Below are 23,058 nucleotides of genomic sequence, written 5' to 3'. Positions count from 1 at the left end.
AGACATCTAACACAACCATAATAATGCCCCTGTTCTACAAATGAACGCAAATTATTCCATTTCTTCATCCAAGCGGTGGTAGTTTCAAAGTAAGTTGATGTTGTTCCTGATATCATACTCGAGCTAACCTATCGAATATATGATTAAGGGTCAGTATGGGGAATTGAGATGACAACCAGTTTGCCTAATGTGGGAACACCGCAGTTGGGCTTTTTCTGTGGTAATTTTCCGCTGGCTCCTCTACACTGTGGCCAAAGTGGAAGGTGAGCCATCTGCGACCCACCCCCCGAAACTGTTAACTATTTAATAAAAACTGCGAACATTAAGGCAGGAATGAATCTCCCAACCCGGTCGGCAGGAAATGATGGCAGCTGCTGGGAAGAGGGCAGGAAGGTACAGTGGAGGCGGCTGCACTGCCCACGGCCGTCGCAGGGGCGGGAGCAGCGGGACAGGAGACCGCGAGCCTCTCCACTGAACCTTTTAGAGACTTAATGGCTTGGATTCTGTTACTTTGCATGAAGCCTCGACAGAGCTTCATCGCGTGTCCTGGAAGCCTGAGCGGATAATGCAAACACTAAAATGGCTGATCGGCGACTTCTTCAGATTTCCAAACTCGGCCGGATCCAGCTGCTTTCGGGTCTTTCTCCTCTCACTGCCTGTGCTGGACCCTGCTACCTGAGAACCACGCGCACCCGGCCGACGAGCTCATCGCGGCGCCCATCGCAGAATGACCCCCTTCAACTTAGGCTGAGGCTCCGCGGAGCACCGAGAAATTGACAGCGCTCCCCCTCCACCCCTACCGGACCCGGCCGGCAGTGGGCCTGCGTCAGCGTCGCTTCTAGCCGCGCCTCGCCGCGCCCCTCGGGTGGGCGTTATGTAACAACCCCGAACCCAACTCCGGAACCATTTTAACTTGTCCCGTCGAAGCGGGTAATACAGGGCTCGCGGGGCCCATACGATGAACACGAGCTGGGCCTGTGGATTTAAATCCGAGGTCTAGAGAGGAGTGCAGCTGCCGGGGTGGCGGTTGGGCTCTGGCAGTCCCCTATGGGATCTACCCAGCAGCCCGACTGTGCGCCCAGAAGAATAACCGTGCTCTCTATGGTCAAGGTACCACCAGCCGCGCAAGCCGGGGGTCGGGCAAAGAGGGCTTCTCTTGAAGCACTCAAGATAAGCTAAAATCCCCAGAACCTAAGGAAGCCCCCTCCAGTTCCAGTCCCCACCCCACTTCCCTAGTGCGCACACTCTTCAATGCCTTTTACTCCCTCTTCACCCAACAACCCCCGCCAGCGGGGGTCCCCGAGATTGCAGCCACTTTCTCCTTACGCCGTCACACGCACGCGCGTGTGCAGTCACTCACACCCACACACTGACACACAGAAGCACACACACACCACTCCACACTCGCGGGCGCTCCTCGTGCGGCATCCAAAAGACATGAATATTCATTACTTACAAGCATTAGTGACTGCGAAGCTGTTTGCTACCTCCAAATTGTCGATGTGGGGAGTCAGTCTGAACTCCGAAGTGGAAAACTGAACCATCCCTACCCGAAATGCACTGTATTCCTGATCGGCGCCCCTGGGAAATAGCCCCCCTGCAAAGAACAAACACCAAGCAGAACAGTGTCAGTGCCAGGGAAGGAAGGGAGGGGAGCCCGCTAGAGCCCAACAGCCCGGGAGTCTCTTATTCTCGCTAATAGGCCGAATAAACACATCAAGGGACTCGGGCAGCGGGGAGCTGATCTCCTAATGGTAGCTAAGGGGTCAAGACACAGATGAGAGTCTGAGGGCAAGGTAGGTGGCCAGAAACGTTAGCCTTCCCTGGTAACCGCAAGCTTTGCATTCCTACCCCCTAGAGGATCTGAACAAACAGGAAAATGTTAAGGCAGAATTAATAAAATTTGGGGATCAGAAATGAGAACACCTTTTCCTCTATTGTACCAAAACCATAGGCTTTTCCCTTTGCTTCATGCTAAGAAAAACATGTATATTCTAGGCAGTTTAAATCTGGAATGCAGTCAAGGTATGACATAAGTCTACATGACATGAATTAATTTGTCCACTGTGAACAAAGATTACCACCAAATTATACACATTCAAAAGCAGAGCACAAAGGGTACCTACCTATCTGTATGCTGTTAGAAGAGACACCAAAAATCAGTCCCCATAAAACAGGAGAAAGGAGGACAGATATATGCATAATCTTTTGCATTTCCAAGAAAAGTAGAGCATCCACAAAATACCCCCTTTTTTTTTCCTTTTCCTCCTCTTTCTTCCTTGGCGGTTTTCCTCAGCAAATTAGATCCTCTGCATTTTGAGACAGCAATTTAGCACCAAGCTGCTAAAAACCTGAAGTGAAGGCAGAAGAATTCCTATTTCCCAGGTTCTGCTGGTGGCTGTTGATGCCCTGCGCCCTGTCCCTGCTCCCGAAGTCCGGAGGACTGGCTGGATGCAGTTTTCAGCGGAGCTGCCGCTGTGGTTCCAGTGTCTTGGAATATTCAGCACCCTCCCATGCACTCACACACACTCACCCTCTCTCGCGCTCTCTTCTCCCTCTCCCCTCTGTCTCACACACGCGCGCGCCCGCGCGCGCGCGCACACACACACACACACACACACATATACACACACGCAAGTCACAGAAGAGCAGGCAGTCCCGGGCGCGCGTGCGCGACTCGCGGCAGGCTGCTGGCGCGCGCGTCCAACCCCTCCCCCGCACCCCGCACCCCGCACCCCGCACTGGCCCGGCAGCGTCGCGAGCGCGGCGCTGAAGAAGCGCAGCTCAGAGCTGGGCAGCCGCTACCACTGGGATACACCTCGGGTCTCGCGAGCTGTCGCGCCCACCGAGCTCTCTGCCTTTTCAGCACCGAGGACAGCGCCACCCCCCACCCCCACCCCCCCAGCCTCGTGCTACCTTTGTGCCGCCGCCGCAGCTGCCGCGGAGATGCTCCAGCCCGGACCAAACGCAGCAAAGCTGATTTCCGGCTGCTGTGCAGAAGCCGAATTCTTAATTGTTGCCGGTGAAGCATTTTCTCACCAGGCCGTGCTGTTTTACATTCAATTTTTTTTTCATTTTTCATTCATTAATTTTTATTTTCATTTTCTCTTGCCTGTGAAAACTCACCTAGCAATGTAGAAAAGCTATCATCCACCTCACCTGACCCAGCCAAAAAGCAAACAAGAAAACAAAATACCCATCGAAGAAACTGTTCCAAAATCGTGAAGTTTTGCTAAATGTGATGTAGCCAGCATTCAGGGGAAAAACCCACATTCTTTCTTTAAAGGCTAGAGACACATGGGAGGAGATCAAGATTGAATCTTTGAAATACTTTGCATGGATGTTCCATCTTTATAGTGTGTTCTATTGGATGTCAATGACAGCTTGCAGAGCCAGCCGAGCGCAGGTCTCACAGACTTCACTGCAGAGTCCCTCTTATAGTAAAGACAGGTAGACTTGACTCTTTAGAAGCCCTTTCTTTACTGAAAGCAGAAGACTCCGTATCAAGGAAAGGCTCGTAGGAGAAAGAAAAAGATGAAATGAGTCTAGAAAGGGCGTTGAGATGCACAGTCTTTCCCAGGAACGTAGTGAGAAACTGGAAATCCCACCGGTTATGACCCTGAGTTTTGAGAAATCACAGCTCAAAGGAAGTAAGCTAAGTTTTCATCACTTTAAACCCATGAGCTTAAGATCACTGCGAAAGAAAGATGAGGTTAGGGATTAAAAGTTAGTGGGAAGGGAGTTGATGGGGAGGATCTAAGACTAGACTTCCCCCTACGGAATTTATGCACTTCTCACTGCTTGCCAAGCAGTTGCCTGGAAACCTGCTGTGGCAATTCCTTCTGCTGCCTCAGAAATTCTTAAGTTTTATGATTTTGGGGGGTTTAAACAAAGAAATAAAGAAAGGTTGAGTACAAGGGATTGTTTCCAGAAGGCAGTAGATTGGAGCCCACAATACTAAAGGATTAATTTGCTAATATTTCAGAATGCGAAGTGTTAATCTACCATGCTGCCTTCCTGTGCATTATCACACTAATATCATTCCAACAACCTCCTTGTTAACTGTTACCTCATACTTGCCCCTTAATCATTCCTGGGCTTGATTTCTCCATTTTAGAAATGAAAAAGATGGGCAAAGTGGCCTCTATGGCTCTCAAGTCCTATAACTTTGTGATACCAAGTTATGGTCTTCCCCTGCTTTTGATTTTACATATTTATTCCTAAACCAGAAAGTGAAATATCCATAATCTAGTACTGAGTTTAGTAAAATACCTTAGTAAAAATACCTCTCAATTTTATCACCAAGAATTTATTTCAGATGAGATCGGGTGCATTCAGGGTGGTATGGCCGTAGACCAAGAATTTATTTCAGTCAGTTAAGAAATTCACTATATATAAAACAGGCCCTGTGAATTAAATGTATGTAGCTTATTAAAAATTAAATAAGGATAAAAATAGTAAAAGAGATATAAATAAAAATATATCCAAATTTATAATATAAAGAAAAGTTAATCTTATCTAGTCAATCATTAGTTGTGATGTAAGGCACAAAAAATGATCTGATATTATTCCCTATTTGAAATATATGATGTATATATAAAGTATATATAAATGAATAAATAATTTCTCAGAGCAAAATAAAAAAATTCTTTTCCAGCTATTTTCTTTTTTCTTCCATCCATTTTTTTCCACAAGAACTCCAGTTTCATACAAAGTAACTTGGAATGAAATGAGAGAGAAAGGAGCTTAAATGTGGAGAAACGATGTTTAAAGTGTAGATCAATGTAAATTGAATTTTTCTTTAAAAAATGTTTCAAAAACCATTTTCATACTAATCTATTTCAAATTCAAAGGCAAAGATGAACTCAAAATAACTGAATTACATTCTATAAAAGCAAATGATATAAAGTAAGAATTTGCTGAATCATAGATCATTTTCCCTAGCAAATACTATAAGAACTCAGGGCAAATATTACTGTTTAATGACAAGTTATATTTCACATACAAAACAGAAATAAAAATTTTAGTAGGTATTACTTGTAATTCAACTGTTATTCTATTAATGTGTTTCACAAGGCTGTTATGTATGTACATTTCACAACATACCTGTTTACATTTCCTGAAATGTTAGTATCATTATATAATCATTCATAGAACTTCTTGTAATTTGCTATAATGTTTATACAGCTTATATTTTTAAGCATAGAATACTGTCAATATAAATGTAATCAATTTAAATTGCCTGAACTAAGTAGTTATGAAAATTAAAGAAAACAACTAGAATTTATTTTGAATACTTAGAAACTTCTCACTTCAAGAATATATCTCTAATTGATCATTAATAAATCAATTTTTAAAATTTCAAAACTATTAGATCTATAGGTGACTAGAGTAGCCTTCCCTCAAGAAACAGAATTTGCTATTTTCTGCCCTCTGCTGTTCAATTTTGGTAATTATCCATAAGTATTGTTTCCTAAAGCAAGGTAAATTACATTAAAACATGGAAGAAATTAAAATACTACCCACCCTGTCATTTGTTTGCTTGGTTGGTTGTTACTGCTGCTCCTTTATGCATGTGTTTAAATATAACTTTTAGCATTAAGACTTTCTCAAACAAATATTATATGTAAAAATTCAATTTCTGTTTCACTTAATATGTGTCTCAACACGCGAAACAATAATTTCCCTTTTAAATCTTCTTTAAAATGCTTAAGGATCTTATATATCCTATGCAATCTGCACAGTTTTAATTTTCATTCCGTAATAAAAATCTCTGCATAAAGGAAAATCATTGTGTGTGAGGAAGGGTGTGATAATATTTAGACAACTGATAGAGCAAAATTTAGCTGATTTCATTATCAGAAGTGGATTATAGATCAGTGCCATACTTCCTAGTGACAAAGTCTCACCAACGTGAAGATCCTCGCCTTTGTTCCTGTTGATCTTCTGGAACTGTGAAAATGTAGGCCATCTGAAAAGCTTAAATGCAATGCAACAATAGAAAGGAGAAAGGGTCCATGCTTTTTCAGCAAAAGATAGCAAAAACTGCACTTTCTGCAGAAGGAACCCTGGTTCCAGACACGAGACCCCACTGGCTGAGAACAAGCAAACATAAATAGACTATAAATAGAAGTTTCAATTCTTTAATTAAAATAAAGAATAACATCAATGTTAATAGTTTTTCCAGATTGAGACAACATTCTTTTCTTTTATGCAGCAAAATTTTAAATCACGGTTTCAATAAGATCAACTACACAATCCAGCATATATGTCTAAAGTTAGTAAGTTAGGCTTTTGTCCCTTTTTAAAAAATGAATTTAGAATGTCTAAAAATGAAAAGAAGTAGTTTTCCTTTTAGGTTGTTTGTGAGCTTTGATTATATAGATTTTAATGAATTTTACCCTAATAGATAACAATCCTGTACCAGGAATATTTATTGAAAACAGTGTTTCAATTCATTCATTAATTTAATAAAGTCTGAGAAGCCACTATATTCCAAATACTGTGGTTGACACTGGATAAAAAGATGACCCAACAGAAACTTTTCTCAGGAAATTCCCAGACTTTATTCAAGTAAGCAAATGATGAAGACAATGGGAGAAGGGAAATAAGAAATGAAACAAGTAGGCATATGGTTAAGATAATATGGTGAGGCAAAGAGGAATCTATAATTCACATTTTATGTTGGAGCTTAGGGAAGAGGGAGTCACCAAATGCTAACATGTGAACTGAGTGAAGTAGAGATTATAGATAGGTGTGCAGTGGGGATGTAGTAAGGGGAATACTTTTTTTAAATTTTAATTTTCACCTTTATTGAGTTATAATTGACAAATAAAATTAAGATATTTAGCATGCACAGTGTGGTTACTTAATATATGTTTTCATTTCATTGTTAAAGGATTACTCCAACTAGTTAATTAACATATCTATCACTACACATATTTATCCTTTTTTTCTTTTGAGAACATTTAAGTTCCACTCTCTTAACATATTTCAATTATACACTACAGTGTTATCAACTATAGTCATCATCTTATACATTAATCCTCAGACCTTGCTTATCTTAAAATGGAATATTTGTATCCCTTTACCAACCTCTCCCTATATTCCCCACCTGCCAGTCCCAGGCAATTACTTTTCTACTCTGTTTCTATGACTATGAGTTTGACTTTTTTTTTTTTAAGATTCCACATATCAGTGATACCATACTGTATTTGTTTTTCTCTGTTTAGCTTATTCCAATTAACATAATACCCTCCAGAGTCATTCATATAAAGGTTGAATAATATTATGTCATCATATATATAATACATATGATATATATATCTCATATATAGTACTTTTTTTAAATTCATTCATGCAATGACAGACACTTGGATTTCTTTCATACCTTGGCGAGTATGAATAATGCTGCAATGAACATGGAAGTACTGGTGTCTCTTCAAGATAATGGTTTCATTTCTTCTGCATACTCACCCAAAGGTGGAATTGCCAGATCATATGGCAGCTCTATTTTTAATTTCCTGAGAAATCTTCATACTGTTTTCTGTAATAGTTGTATCAGTTTACATTCCCACCAACAGTATACAATGGTTCCCTTTTCTTCACGTCCTTGCCAACATTTGTTATCTCTTATCTTTTTAATACTAGCTGTAACAAAAAATGAGAGGTGATATCTTATCGTAGTTTTGGTTTACATTTCCCTGATGATCAGTGATATTGCGCACCTTTTCATGTATCAGTTGACCAAGACCAGCATGTCTTCTTTGGAAAAATGTTTATTCAGAGCCTGTGCCCAGTTTTGTGAAGAATAAGTTCTTTGTATGTTTTGGATATTAACCCATTATCAAATATATGATTTACAAATACCTTCTCTCATTCCATAGGTTGCCTTTTCATTTTGTTGATGCTTTTCCTTTGCTGTGCAGATGCTTTTTAGTTTGATGTAGGCCTACTTATTTATTTTTGCTTTTGGTGTAAAAAAAAAAAAAAATCATTTCCAAAACCAATGTCAAGGAACTTACCTCCTGTTTTCTTCTAGGAGTTTTATTTTTCAGGTCTTATTTTCATGTCTTTAATCCATTTTGAGTTCATTTTTGCGTATGGTGTAATATTGGGGTTCAATTTCATTCTTTTGCATGTGGCAATCTGGTTTTCCAAATACTGTTTATTGCAGAAAATATCCTTTCCCTATGGTATATTTTTGACTCCTTTGTCAAAAATTGATTAACCCAATATACATAGATTTATTTCTGGGTTCTCTATTCTATTCCATGTGTCTGGTCTTTTTTTTTTTTAATTTTTTATTTTTTATAAACATATATTTTTATCCCCAGGGGTACAGGTCTGTGAATCGCCAGGTTTACACACTTCACAGCACTCACCAAAGCACATACCCTCCCCAATGTCCATAACCCCACCCCCCTTCGCCCAATAAACCCTCAGTTTATTTTGTGAGATTAAGAGTCTCTTATGGTTTGTCTCCTCCATGTGTCTGGTCTTTCGTTCATTCGTTTGTTTTTGCTTTGTTTTCCCTATGTGTCTGTTTTTAATGTCAAATTCATATGTTTTATGCTTACTAGAGCTTTGTAATATAGTTTTAGATCAGGAAGTATGCTGCCTCTACCTAAGTTTTTTCTGAATATTGTTTTGATTACTCATGGTCTTTTCTGCTTTCATGTAAATTTTAGAATTTTTTTTTTATTTCTGTGAACAACGCCATTGGAATTTTGATAGGGATTGCACTGAATCTATAGATCACTTTGGATAGTATGGACATTTTAATAATATTAATTCTTCCAATCCATGAGCACAAAATCATTTTCCATTTATTTTATATTCTTCAATTTCTTTCATCAGTTTTATAGTATTAAGTCTATGTTATTTTATTCTTTTTGATGCTGTTATAAAGTGGATTATTTTCTTAATTTCTCTTTTTGATAGTTCTTTGTTGATTATAGAAACATTATTTTTATATTGATTTTGAATCCTGCGACTTTACTGAAATTATTAGTTCTAACAGTTTTTTGGTGGGACTTAGTGTTTTCTATATATAATACTATGTCATGTGTAAAGAGAATCAATTGTACTTCTTCCTTTCCCATTTTGATTTCTTTTCTTTTTCTGTTTTTTTCTCCTTCCTTCCTTCTTTCCCTTCTTCACTCTCTCCCTCCCTCCCTCCTTTCTCTCTTTCTTTCTTTCTTTCTTTCTTTCTTTCTTTCTTTCTTTCTTTCTTTCAATTGTGTGGCTAGGACTTCCAGTGCTGTGTTGAAAAAAGTGGTGAGGGTAGGCAACCTTGTCTTATTCTTGATCTTACTGTTGAGTATGATTCTAGCTGAAGCCTTGTCATTTATGATCTTTGTTATACTGAGGTATGTTCATTTATGATCTTTGTTATACGGAGGTATGTTCCCCCTAACACTCAGGTGGTTGAGAGTTTGTATCATGAAATGATGATGATTTTTTCAAATGCTTTTTCTTCATCTTTTGAAATGATCATATGATTTTTATTCTTCATTTTGTTAATGTGGTGTTTCCCATTGATTTCTTTGCAGGTGTTGCACCTTGCCTCCTTTCATCCCTAGAACAAGTCACACTTGATTATGGTGTATGACTCTTAATGTACTATTGAATTTGCTTTGCTAATATTTTGTTGAGAAGTTTTGCATCTATGCTCACTAGGGATATTGGCAAGAAATTGTTTCTTTCTTGGAGTGTCCTTGTCTGCTTTGGTACCACGATAATCCTGGCTTTTGTAAAATGAGTTTGAAAGTGTTCCCTCCTCTTTTGTTTTGAGGAGGCTTGGTATTGTTCTTTGAATATTTGGTAGAATTCACCAAAGAATCCATCTGGTCTTAAACTTTTCTGTGTTGGGAGATTTTTGATTACTAATTCAATCTCTTTAGTAGTAATTGGTCTGTTCATATTTTCTATTTCTTCACAATTCAATCTAAATGATCACTATTTTAAACTCTATATCAAACAAATCCTTTATTTCTCTTTCACTAACTTCTGTTTCTGGAAATTAATCTTGTTCCTTTGTTTGGTATACATTTCTCTGTTTCTTCATTTTCCTTGAATGTCTGTTTTGGTTTCTGCATGAAATCCAACAGGTACCTCTTTCAGTCTTGAGGAAGTGGTCTTGTGTAGGAGATGAACCTCGTTAATCATCTTGGCCCAAGTTTCTAGTTGTTCCTCAAATCTTTGTGATTGGCCAAATCACCTTCTTCATTCTTAGTGGTTAGTTACAGTAGTTGGGAGCATGCCAAAACCTATCAGAGGCAAGCTGATTGGAAGATGGGTCCCTAGGCAGCAGCTGGAAAAGCATGTAGTCAAACCCCTTCCAGGGATAAACTGGGAGATGGACATTTTGGCTCTTCTTTCTGTTCTAGACCCTGGTGTACAGCCATAGAGGGCAGGAAAGGTGCTTCTGCACCCATGATGAAATGCTTCTTTCTTTGCTACAGTTCATGGTACTCATAAATTCAAGTCCTCTTGGTTCTCAAAGCCAGGTGATCCGGGGTCCTGCCCCTCAGACAGCAATCTCAAAAGTTTGGGACATCAGACATGCGTACAAGCTCTTTCTAGGAAAAAATTGATGGCTGGGAGTGCGCTAGAGTAAGAAGGCAAGAAAGGGTCCACTAGCTTCCCCAAACTCCAGGGAGTATCTTAGTCAGCCCCTAGATGTGTGCTAAATTAGATGCCTGACCCTCAAAGAGCAGCTTTTAAAATACCCAGAAAGACCGCTTTCCTTTTTGCCTACTTCATCCATGCTGAACGCTGAGGGAGATAGTTTCAGGGAGTCCCCACAGGCCCATAATCAACTTCTTCTTCCCCTTCATCATCTCCTCCTTCCTCTCCCCTGACCCCTCCCTCTTCCTCCTCCTTCTATGGTTCTGAATCTCATGGATGCAAGCCCTCATTTGCTTTCACAACTAGGTATTTTGGAGACCCATCCCTCAAGTGAGAATCCTAAAGTTAAGGCACTATATATGGATTGTGAACACTTCCCTCTTCAGAGTGAAGTGGGGAGTTGGGAGTTCCTTCTCAGTAGTAGGGCATTGTGATGGGGATGGATTTATGGCAAAGCTTGTCTCAGATGTCTCAGGCTTTACCAACTTTTTTAATGTGGGTATTTTTCTCATTCACTCAAAGTATAGGAGTTGCTCAGTTTCTGGATTTCTTTTCATGGTAATTGCTCCATGGGTAGTTACACATTCAGTATGTTCATGGGAAAAGGGGAGTTAGGTTCTTATTTTGCTGTCTTGGTTGACTTCAAGAATATTTCATTTAAAAGCAAATACATCAGTAAATGCATGTTTGTAGTCAAAGAATTAACAAGTAAAGCAGTGCTTCTAGAATGGAAAGTATAAGACAAGGAGTAACAGAAATAAGCTAGATCATAGTAAGAAATAGGTAGTTGATCCTATAGGAAAAGGAAACCATTTGGAAAGTTGTAGGTACAAAGATGAGTTCTTAAGATTTGCATTTTAGGTAGAACATTCTGGAGGCTGTGGAGAATGTATTAATGGGGAAACATATTGAATGTAGGGATACCAGGACGGAGGTTGTATTTCTGGTGGGGATGTTGAGAATCTGGATTAAGAGAATAATCGTATGGATAGGGAAAAAAAAGGTTGGTTTCATGAAATATTTAGGATGGAAACTTAGTAGAACCTGTTAGTGAACCTGCTTGTCATGTAGGTAAAGGATATAGAGAAAAAAAGACAACTCCTGTGCTAGGCAGAGTGTCCAGGACAATGTTGTCTCACCTCAGGATGAAACGTGTAGTACACCAGAAAGCAGACATGTAGGCATATGATGTGTTCACTTTGGTGCATGTTGGATTAGAGGATCTATGGGATAGAAACCCTCAAGCTATTGTATAAGCACTGACCCTGATTCTGATACTCAGGGATGAGGCTTCATCTGAAGTTTGACTTTGAGAAGTTAACATCATCAGTGTGTGGTGTTTCATATGACAGTTACTATTTCTTGGAAATGCCATTTGAAACAAAAAAAATTGAGGAAATAGAAGACACACACATACCTTTAAAATCTCACTTTCACTTAGTACCGATAAATACATAATCATTTTCCTTCACTTGGAGTGAGACCAAGCCATTACCTTGACCATGGTTTTCCTAAATAGTTTTCCATTTCAGTCTCTCTAAAATTGAATAAGAATTTAGGAATATGTGTGAAGAAATATGAACAGTAAATCTTTTTCATTTTTTATGATTTTTTTCATATTTTTTGATGGCCTTGCTCACTCTTAGCTAGAATAAAATTTTTTTACCTACTTGCATTTAACGTCCATTTCTAGAACACCCAACACGGTTCTCTTTTCACAAGTTATGAATTTACAAAGTATTTTAACCAAATTGCATTATCACAGTGTCAAATTCAACTGTCATAAAAAGTTTTTTCTCCTAAAATACACTTGACTCTCTCTCAGTGGGCAACAGCAGAAATTAGGAGGGCAAACAGCTAGCCAAAAGTATTCAGCAGGACTCCACTAGTGCTTCTCGTATAATGTAAGGGGGACAAAAAAGAGAAGGAAAGAAATGGATAAATAGCATAAAACATAGCTACAACAATTTTCAAATCTGTAGATGGGTATGAGACATAAATAGGTACTCGCAGCCACTTTTTTCAAGCATGCCTTCTGTATTCACTTACTTTAGTCAGCACTTCAGTGAGACAGAGTTCTTCTTTACTTATTGTACATGACCCAAATCTTCATTCCTGCAGGGTCTGAGTCCTTGATGTTCTAGTCTTTTTTGGGGCTTCTATAGTTTTCTTTGGTCTGATTACTGGACAAGAGAATACTAAGAGGAACTGTAGTGAGTAGCGAACTTCCTCATCTACTCCATGGCATAGCACATTTCGCCTCCGGTCTAGTAGGTACCCTTTCTATTTTATAATAGTATGCTGCTGTGCAGGTATGATTTTATGGTGCAATGGACCAGATGATGTCATTTCTTCTGGATGGGAAACCAGGTTGTAAAATCATGTGGTATCCTCTGGACAGAAGCTTAGTATATACCAGGGCCTACTGGCAAGCTAGAAACTACTTTTAAAATGGGAAAGAATTGCCAGTAGACGGGAGCAAGGTCTTATTTTAAACCTGAGGCACCTGTGCTGAGATTCCTTGACTGGAACTTGCCATGCTCTCTGTATCAACATCTTTGTCTGCCCCAGACACTTCAAATACCATTGTGTCTACTGGGTCTCAAGACTTAAATGTCAGCTTGCACTGCAGCCTGAAACTGCCAATGTAGTTTATTTCTTTCAGTCCAACTGGCAACCTTATAGCTTAATACTAATAAATGTGTCAGAGCAGCATGCCCAAATGTGGTACACATTGCCTGCAAAATCCAGACAAGTCTACCAAGCATTGCTTCTTTCTTTGTGGTGGGTGCAAAAAGCACAATTAGCCTCAGGTCACTGGGTGCTTGAGAAAATTCACTTATGAGGCTGACCCTCTAATTTCTGAGGGGTTTATCTCCCACACGCTGTCATGCATATTATAACTAAGGCATCTAAGTGGCTTACTACTTCTTGTTCATCAAGTCCAATTAACATAGTGTCATCAATATAATGTATCAATGTCAAGTTCTGCTATTATAGAGGTTATATCCAGAGCAGTCCCTGTAACTCTCTTGAGGATATAGTGGGATAAATATTATTTGGGATATAATATAGGGATATAATATTTGAATATAATTATTGGTATGGAGACAGTGAGAGATGTTGGAGTGAGAAAGAATTGGCTTCATCTTGGGAATCAACTATTCCATGCAGACTTCCCCCTTTCCCCATAGGGGATGGCTCCCTTGCAGAGTTGAAAGGTTGACTTCTGCTTCTGCTTCTGCTTACACAGCAATTCTGAAGAATTCAGAATTTATAGACTCCCAATGTCATCCAAGTTTGTACGAATGTGTTTATTCAATGCACCAGAATTCCAGTTCTTGCTTACCAACACCACTATATTATAGATAATATAGTCTTTATATTGAGACTATAATGTATACTTATAGTTACACCATTTAATAGAATATATATATCTAATTGCTAGAACACCTTGTTGTTTACTTCGGTTTCCTCAAGCCATAAATTCCTTGCTACGTTAGAAGAGGAAGGTTGCATTCAAAACTTCAAAGAGACTTTTTGATATTGATACATATTCCTAATTGCAGCTCATTGGCTTTAATTTCTTGTAACTCCTCTGTTATTTCTCTGGGGCTAGAGAAAGAAGGTGGATGACTCCAATATTACAAATTATTGCTGTCATTTCAACAACAAAATGCCATATGTACCCAATTTCCCTCCAGTTCCACTTTATCTTATACTGCCAACAGTGAAAATGTTTATAATCATGGTGCCACCATCTTCTATAGATCATCGAAGTCCCAATCCCCCTCCCTTGTAAGAAGTATATCCTCTGTTCCTCAAAATATGTGAGCAATCTAATGCTTGAATCCCATTGTAAGGTTCTATCTCCTAGGGCCACTTGCAAACATTGCTCTGTATCTGGGTCCCAGCATAAAAGAGATGATATATGCAAAAAGAATTATCCAAAGATATTCTACTTATAAAATGCATATAAGTAAAGGAAACCACAAAATTTGGTATAATAATTTGTACAATATCCAGGGTAGTAGCAGCAGGGCCACTGACATCCTTAGGCTGAAAGGAATGAATGGAGGAATCCAGTTGATTCTAGAAAGAGAGTGTCAGAAGAAGGCCATCTCTTTTTCTTTTTTTAAAGATTTTATTTATTTGTTTGACAGAGAGAGATTACAAGTAGGCAGAGAGGCAGGCAGAGAGAGAGAGGAGGAAGCAGGCTCCTTGCTGAGCAGAGAGCCTGATGCGGGACTCGATCCCAGGACCCTGGGATCATGACCTGAGCTGAAGGCAGTGGCTTAACCCACTGAGCCACCCAGGCGCCCCAGAAGAAGGCCATCTTGAAAGACGACCTGATCTTTGACTGGAGACATAGATCACCTGAAGTGACCCATCAAAAGGAAGACAGAGGAAGAACTATTCCAACCTCACTTTGCTTTCTTCCTCCAATCACCTGACCAGAATCCCTGTTGGCTAAAGTCAGTTGAAAGTCAGAGTAAAGGAAGTCACCAATGCAACTCCTACAGGTCAGCCATCAGGAACAGAAAGCAGGACAGAGAAGGAGACAGTATAATTTGAAGAGGAAACAGAAATATGTGCACATTGGCCATTCTTTATTAAACTTAATGAAGATTCAGATATGAAATGAATCACTAGGCAAAGACACCAAAAATTGTGTTTCATAGCAGCTATTGATGGGGAAGACATTTGTTTTCATTCCCAATAGCTGGCAACTTGATGGCTTGGGTGACTTTGCAAGTGTACCTAGAGGAATGACAGGGAAAAAAAGACAGTATAACGTCCGTCTGACCCGAGTTCACATTATACCTTTAGACAAAGAAGGTAATGTAGGAGATGCTTTCATAAGAGTTTCTGTGTCATTTTGGATTACCCTCCCATCCCAAATCTGCTTGGGTCATGATATGACTATGTCAGATGAAGATCCAAGGAATTCTACATGACTTTGGCAGCTTGAGATTTTGTCATTGTGGGAACATCTTAGAGAGTACATAGATTTTCTCACAATAGCACCAATATCAAACTTGGGGGGGTGGTGGACGTACATCATCAAATGGCTTCATTAATATTACATATGATGAAGGACCAGACCTGAAAAACTGTGAGGACTTTTTATGAGATTCCCAGAAGACAGAGCAGGAATCTGTTGGTGGCTGTTACTGTATTCTATAGGAGGAGACAAGAGCCCAGTAAATTTTGAATATTACTATTGCAAATTGCCCATTTTCAATCCACAACCTGAAGAGACCTGGAAAAACACAATTGTTTTGTACTGCTCTCAGCCTATCAATAGCCAGTGTTGTGGTTAGACTGGCTTTTGTGATTCTTGCTATGATTGCAAGATCGTTCAGCAATAACCATGAGGAAATTACAAAAAACTAAAGCTTTATTACTTACAAGACTTGGAAATTATATAACACACCTGGGCCACACAGGAAGGTCATGGGTAGAGGGAGAAAAAACGCACAGACTTAGGGTTCTGCTTTTAAGGGATCGATGGTAGAGGCCGAAGGTTTCACAGGATCATTCTTTATTGGTGAATTTAAAACAAAAAAGAAGGACTTTAAGGCACTGGAAGAGAAGAAACAAGTTGCTCAAATGGTCTGTTATCAAAATCAACAAAGATCTCCAAAATAAGGAAGCCTTAGGAGAGGGAAGTGGCTTGGTTCTGTATCTAGCTGTGTCCCTGGTACTGTATTTATTCAAAATATGCTTCTTTGAAATAAAACGCCACTGCAATCAAAGCTTAAGTCAGGGGCTTGCATTAACAAACAAGCAAAACCTGTAGGGGCTTCTCCTATAGCAGTTTACATCTTGAGATCAGTTTTGGGGGATTGGTTTGCTTTCCTGCATGACCAAACTTAAAATTAGTCTGATCTTCTGAAACCGCTTTCTTTTATGTAACTTTATGGATAGGAATACAACCTTAATTTAATACCTAGGAAAGCCAAGAATTTACTATTGTTTTCAACATAGATTAATAAGAAGTGTAAAGAAATTACCCTCTGGTAGTCTGTCTTTCTGGGAGAGGGAGAAGCAGGCTGCCCACTGAGCAGGGAGCCCAATTCAGGGCTTGATCCCAGGATCCTGAGATCATGACCTGAGCTGAAGGCAGACGTTAACAACTGCTACCCAGGTGCCCCAGGAGTTTTAAAAAGCCAATTCAAATCAGATAATATTAAAGAATGAATAGTCTAAATTCATTACACGGAGAATAAGTGGATAGAATATTTGAATAGTATTGTGCAAATATCTATAATATTTGATCAACTTAAATTCCTATATACTTATATTTTTATTTTTAGTGTTCAGTTGTGTTTTCATTCATTCAACAAATATTTATTGATCACCAAGGTGCTGAGTTCTAGAGAAATCACAGTACGTATGACAGATTTTTGTATTCAGAGAGTTCATGTTCTAGTGAGACAAACAATTGTAGTAAAGGGGTAAAGTGTTATATAAAGTTACTTCTTTTTTTTTTTTTTAAGAGAAGGGGCATGATTCAAAAGAAATAGAAAATAAACTTATCTTTCCACAGAGTCTTATGGAAATGCAAAATAAGACTTCAGCTGCAAAGCCTTTGCCAGTTTTCAACTGCAAAAGGTAAGTCTCAGCTTGGTTAATATTTTATTTAATAGAGCATTTCAGTTCTTGGTTGTACAAAGGGGGATCTACAGCTAAGAAGATGTGAGGAAGAATAAAATCCCTTTTTTTTTTTTTTTTTTTCTTTTAAAGGTGGAGAGTTGAACTTCCAGGGGACACCCAACATAAGTGAGCCAGAAAACAGAGAAGCAAGGAAACACAGCATAAAGGAGCCAGGATCTACAGAGAAGATGGTCAGAAATTCCCGGGAAAGAAGACACAAAGCACTTGTTAAAAAATGGAGGTCTGATATTCTATATTAAGGTGTACAGCTGGGATGTGACCCTCTCCTTCACCCTAACCTCCAGTGAACCTTTCTATGGGGACTGAGCTCCATTTCTGCATCAGCAGAGTAAAATTACTACAAGGATTTTGGATATTCCAGGGAATATCTACAATGCCATCACACATTCTAGAAAACCTGCTTTTTAGCACTGGATGTGGTGCATAAACAATGAATCTTGGAACACTGAAAAAAATTAAATTAAATTAAATTAAGATGTTTAAAAAAAAAGAAAGAAAGAAAATCTGCTTTTCAAGGGGAACAACCATAGAACTATTATATTACAGCCTGAAGAATAAAGTAAAATTCAACTTTATTGGTATTGCTTAAATTCCTATATCTGAATGAGTCAGGAAAAAATATAAGTTCCCTTTCTAAAAAGAGTAATTTTGTTGCTAAATCTATGATGTTTTATATAAAAAAAAAACCAACAACAGAAATTCCAGCACCAGCTGCCTTAAAAATAGGATAAACATAATCATTCATAGAACAGAAATTCCAGAGTTATAATAGGATTTGGTTGGTCCAATCACTGATTATCTTTTGACCAGACAAGATTGAGATTATTTCTTCTTATGGTTGTAGCAACTGGTATTTTTTCCTGTTGGAAAGAAAGTACTTTGGTGTCTGGTATTCCAACAAGATGTCTTTTTTTTTTTTTTTAAGATTTTATTTATTTATTTGACAGATAGAGGTCACAAGTAGGCAGAGAGGCAGGGAGAGAGAGAGAGGAGGAAGCAGGCTCCCCGCTGAGCAGAGAGCCCGATGTGGGGTTCCATCCCAGGACCCTGGGAACATGACCTAAGCTGAAGGCAGAGGCTTTAACCCACTGAGCCACCCAGGTGCCCCCCAACAAGATGTCTTAAAGTTTATCTGGACTGGCTTGCCTAAGGAACATGGCCAGCTTTAACCCAGCAATTTGTCCAGGAAAGAAGGTATGCAGTGGTTGGATTTGGTACTATTCTGCACGAAAGCCCGGGAGTTGATACAATGCATGTATACTTTAACAACGGGGAGAAGAGAGACAGAAATGTGTAAGCAGAGAGACAAACATGTCCATTAGAATAGGCAGACATGGAAAAAATAAAGCTAATTCTAATAAAGGAGAATTGTGTGACTTTATACACAAAATGCTTTCTTTAGTCTTAGAAACCTTTAAGTTGATTTGATCACTTACACATAATTTGCTATGAGTATAGTATTCTATTTATTTCAAAAGCTATTGTTTGAACATTGCATAAACTCTAATAACACTGTAAACTCAATAGAATAATACCATTTGCTACTACATATACTACCTGAGAGAATTTCAAGGTTATGAAAGTAGTTTGAGGCCCAAATAAACTCTAAATGGCACTGAATGCCCCCTCTGTTTTCAGCAGTTTTATAACATCATAAATATTTTTGTGTCTGATACAGCTAATGAGTTCCATAAAAGAATTTTTAGCCCACAAACATCCTTGTTCAGCACTCTCTTTTTGGCAACAATAATTAGGATTTTACCTGACTGTGCTAAAATACATCATGGTTGGATAGCTATTTTTTTAAAAAATAAAATAAACAAAATTATATTATGTCATAACAAAAAAGACAAGATTTTTGTTTTAGTTGTTCAGTGGTTTTCTGCTTGTTTGCTTGCTGGTCCCCACTCCTGCTTTAAAATATCAGTGTCTGACTGCCATTCTATATCATGTATGGATAAATGCAAAAATCTGTCACTGATACTGTCCCAGATAGACATGATTATTTTAATCCTGGGGAGGGGGCAAGCAAATAAACAAACATTTTGTCTTTTTTTTATTATGACATAATACAATTTTGTGTGTTTAATTACTTGCTTTCAATTATGATACAGTCAATGAACTAGAAGAAGACTAAGGTTAACTGAAATGAAATTTATACAGCTCAACTTTCTCCAGAGATCAGCAAGAAAATTTGGGTCTAAAGGAGCCACATAGATCCATGGCATTCTCTAAGTGGTGTTTTTATATTTCCTATTTGATATATTTGGTGCATAAATGTCAAGCAGCTGTTAAAAATTTAGTAATGTCTCAAAATTATTTTATAAGTTGCCCCAAAAATATGAAAAATAAATCTTAATTATTATCTAATGGAATGATGGGCAGGATGATCTCCAGGCTCTTATATCTCATTTTAGAGCCAGGAGTTTATTATACAGATAAATTTTTTTTTTTGTTTTCATACTAGTGTGTATAATTGTATTACATAAAGGAATTATACCAATTTACTCCATATTTCTTCTTAATACATAAAAAATATTATATGATCTAAGTTCCAAAATAGTTACCTTCACTAAGTGCTTGCTATGTGCCAGATACTGTATGTTAAACATTTTGCCTCACTTTATCTCCCTTGTAAACCCTACCTGGCACAATATTATTTGAAGGAGGAACAAACTGGGCCCTGGAAATTTAAGTAACCCTGAACTAGTAAGTGATAGACCCAAGATGTTAACATAGATTGTGTCTAACTCCAAGAACCATGTGCAATCCACTGTTTTATAAGGCAGAATCATAATAAAATCATAGGAATAGGTAATAAGATGTGATTCTCCATTTCTGCATTGGGTATTCAAGTTCCACATAGACCAGTCCTCACCTGTGCTTCTTCCTCTATTCCATTCATCATTAACTTGTTCACCTCCTATTGGTTGAATTCCTCCTCCGTGCCAGGCTGATCGACTGTGGGAAATACAATGGTAAACAAGTCAGATAAGGTCCCTGTTCTCATGAAAACTTTATTTAATTTTTTCTTATAATTAGAGACACCAACAATAACAAGTTAATATAGAAGTTTAAAAATACTCATAGGTTTGTGATAAGCAACAGTAACAAAACTCACTAGACACAGTATGATAAAGAAAGAACTGTCTTTTAAAGATTGGTTATCAGAGCAGCCAAGTTGAAGTTGTTCTGTGAAGAAGCAGAAGAAAGAACTGCATCTTTCAATATATTCACTTTCAAATTCCATTTTCATGAAATTCCATGTTCATGAAATTCAAAAGAGTGAGAGGCACACTCCAAGTAAACTGATGATCTTTTCAAGATATCCCAGTGATCATCCATAACAAGACAATGCGTTCTTTCTCTTTGACCATAGAGCTGTATGATCCCTTTAAAAAATCCCTAATGAAAATAGAGAAGAAAACATCAGTGTACATACTCACTTCTAAATACATGATTAGGCAGAGAATATAGCGTGGATTTAATCTGATTTACATGTAAGATTCTCTGGATAGTGAAGGTGGGAGATGGAGTGGTTAAAAAGACAGGCTTGGTATAATTTACTGTTGTTTTATATTGAAGCAAAACACTTAGAACATTTCAGGGTTATCTGTGCTTTTCTAAAGCATGGTGTAGAGAATTCTGAGCTGGCATCTGAGTTCAGCAGGAAAGATGCCATGACATGCACAATGGAAGTAGAAAGTGACAGCAATGAAGTCAGAAGAGAGCCTGGTGACAAAGGACACCGTTTGCCATCCCTTCTCTAAGGCATAAAGGTTACCCAGAGGGATGACAAGAATTGGATATTATTGGTTAGGTATCTTAAGTCAGATTTCCTAGAAGCAGACCCTGGACGAAGGATTTAAATACAAGTGATTTATGATGTACTCCCAGGAGAAAGAAAGAAGGGAATAAGAAACCAGAGAGGGCAAGGGAACAAACCAAGGCGGATATGCAACTTCAGGAGAATTCCCAGATTCAATAGGATCCCTAGGAGAGCTCAAGTATATGAGTCCCACTTCAGAGTAAAGGATCTGGATTTCTCTTTGCCCATATGGTCAGTCCCTGGCATTTGGCTGCCCCGACTCGGGAAACAATGTGATTTCCAGGCACTGTGGCTCATCAGGACACCTCAATATTCTAGAACCATCCTCTAAAGAGCCATCATCTTCAGGCAATATCTTTGCACAGAAAACACATCAAAGTCAAGGAGTGGGTCCAAGGAACTGGTAAAAAGACCTGAGGGGACCTGGCAAATAAACTAGTAGGATCTGTGATACTACCTCACAAATCCCTCAGTAAATATGAGTGACCGAGAGAGCAATATAGGAGACAGTGTGGAAAATAGTTTAACAATGAAGTAAAGCTTCTGCACTAAGATGTCAGAGCACATGCCAAAGCATCTTTGCCCGGTGCTCAAAGCAGAGTTATCCCTGTGGAGGATATGAATGGCTCTATGGGGGAAAAGGATGTGTTCTCAAGGGCTGAAAGTTGAAACTGGGAAGGTATACTTGCTGAGTTAAGAAAATTAAGGTAGAGATAGAGCTACAAACTGAAAATTGTGACTAGATTGATTATTCTGTGGCCTCATGGCCTATAACTACACACGTAACTGGGATAGGTGTTACATGTGAACAAGACATGGGGATGATTGTCACAAGGGATATAAATTCAGTCTGCCTTTGGTCCAGTTTAAATCGGCCGTGATAAACAAGAACCTGGGAATTACCGGAGTTCTCCTCAGTAGTTAACATTAAGCAAGATAAAAATCCAGAAGGGCAGTAAATTATCATTGCTTTGATTAAAGAACTGCTTGAAGTGAGAATCTTTTTTTTTTTTTTTTTTTTTTAAAGATTTTATTTATTTATTTGACAGAGAGAAATTACAAGTACACTGAGAGGCAGGCAGAGAGAGAGAGAGAGAGAGAGAGAGAGAAGGAAGCAGGCTCCCTGCTGAGCAGAGAGCCCGATGCGGGACTCGATCCCAGGACCCTGAGATCATGACCTGAGCCGAAGGCAGCGGCTTAACCCACTGAGCCACCCAGGCGCCCCGAAGTGAGAATCTTGATTCCCACTAACTGCCATTGCAATAACCCTGTCTAGCCAGTATATTAAGCAGGAACTAAATGTAAACAGCAGATTATTAAGGACTGAATGTGATGAACCCTCTGATTCACCTTGCTAGGTAAAGGCAAAATCATCTTTCTCATCTAGGAATCCTGTTGCTTCTAATCACAAAGTCGCCAGAAGGAAATTTGAATTAGCCTTGGGCTCTGAGCAAAAACAAGCATTGAAAGAGTTACAGAGAGTGGTGTCACAAGCAATCCCATTGAACTCTTAGGACCTGGCTGCTCTCATTACATTAGAGGTATCTGCAATCAGAATAAATTAGACCTTTGGCATAATTTGAATAAGGTTACTCCGCTGAGGCCTCATGGATGCTGGATCTGAGGATCGCCTGACTGCTGCTAATTCTAGCTTACTTGAAAAGAAAGTGCTGGCTTCTTATTGGATGTTAATTAAAATTTTACCCATCACAGAAGGGTCAAATAAATCTAAGGACAGAAATACCAGTGATGAATTAGATGATGTCATAGAAGCATTCTAATAGAATTAAGCTTTCTGATAGCATTGTAATAGGGAGAGAGGACCATGGCAGAGTTTACTTATAAAAATGGAAGTTTAAGGGATGCCTGGGTAGCTCAGTTGGTTGAGCATCTTACACTTGGTTTCTGCTCAAGTC

General features: G+C 38.8%; 1 protein-coding gene and 1 long non-coding RNA gene across 2 annotated transcripts in view; one reads left to right on the top strand and one right to left on the bottom strand.

Annotated features, from left to right (window-relative positions):
* GRIA2 (glutamate ionotropic receptor AMPA type subunit 2) overlaps positions 1–2,674 on the bottom strand; it is a 121,498-nt gene extending 118,824 nt beyond the window's left edge. Inside the window, exons 1-2 of the mRNA XM_082727760.1 lie at positions 2,127–2,674; positions 1,457–1,597 (exon numbers count right to left, since the gene is read on the bottom strand). Coding sequence (XP_082583886.1) covers positions 1,457–1,597; positions 2,127–2,214 — 229 coding nt within the window. The 5' untranslated portion in view covers positions 2,215–2,674. The remainder of the gene's footprint in view (positions 1–1,456; positions 1,598–2,126) is intronic.
* Positions 566–17,460, top strand: LOC309863237. Its single transcript, XR_014310940.1, has 3 exons — positions 566–1,110; positions 17,186–17,250; positions 17,383–17,460. It is a non-coding gene; the product is annotated as an uncharacterized lncRNA (long non-coding RNA).
* The last annotated feature ends 5,598 nt before the right edge of the window (positions 17,461–23,058 follow it).

Source organism: Mustela nivalis, assembly GCF_964662115.1.
Source record: "Mustela nivalis genome assembly, chromosome: 4".
Classification (NCBI taxonomy): Eukaryota; Metazoa; Chordata; class Mammalia; order Carnivora; family Mustelidae; genus Mustela; species Mustela nivalis.
Note: the sequence above shows the minus strand (reverse complement) of the source record. Positions and strands in the feature narration are given on the sequence as shown.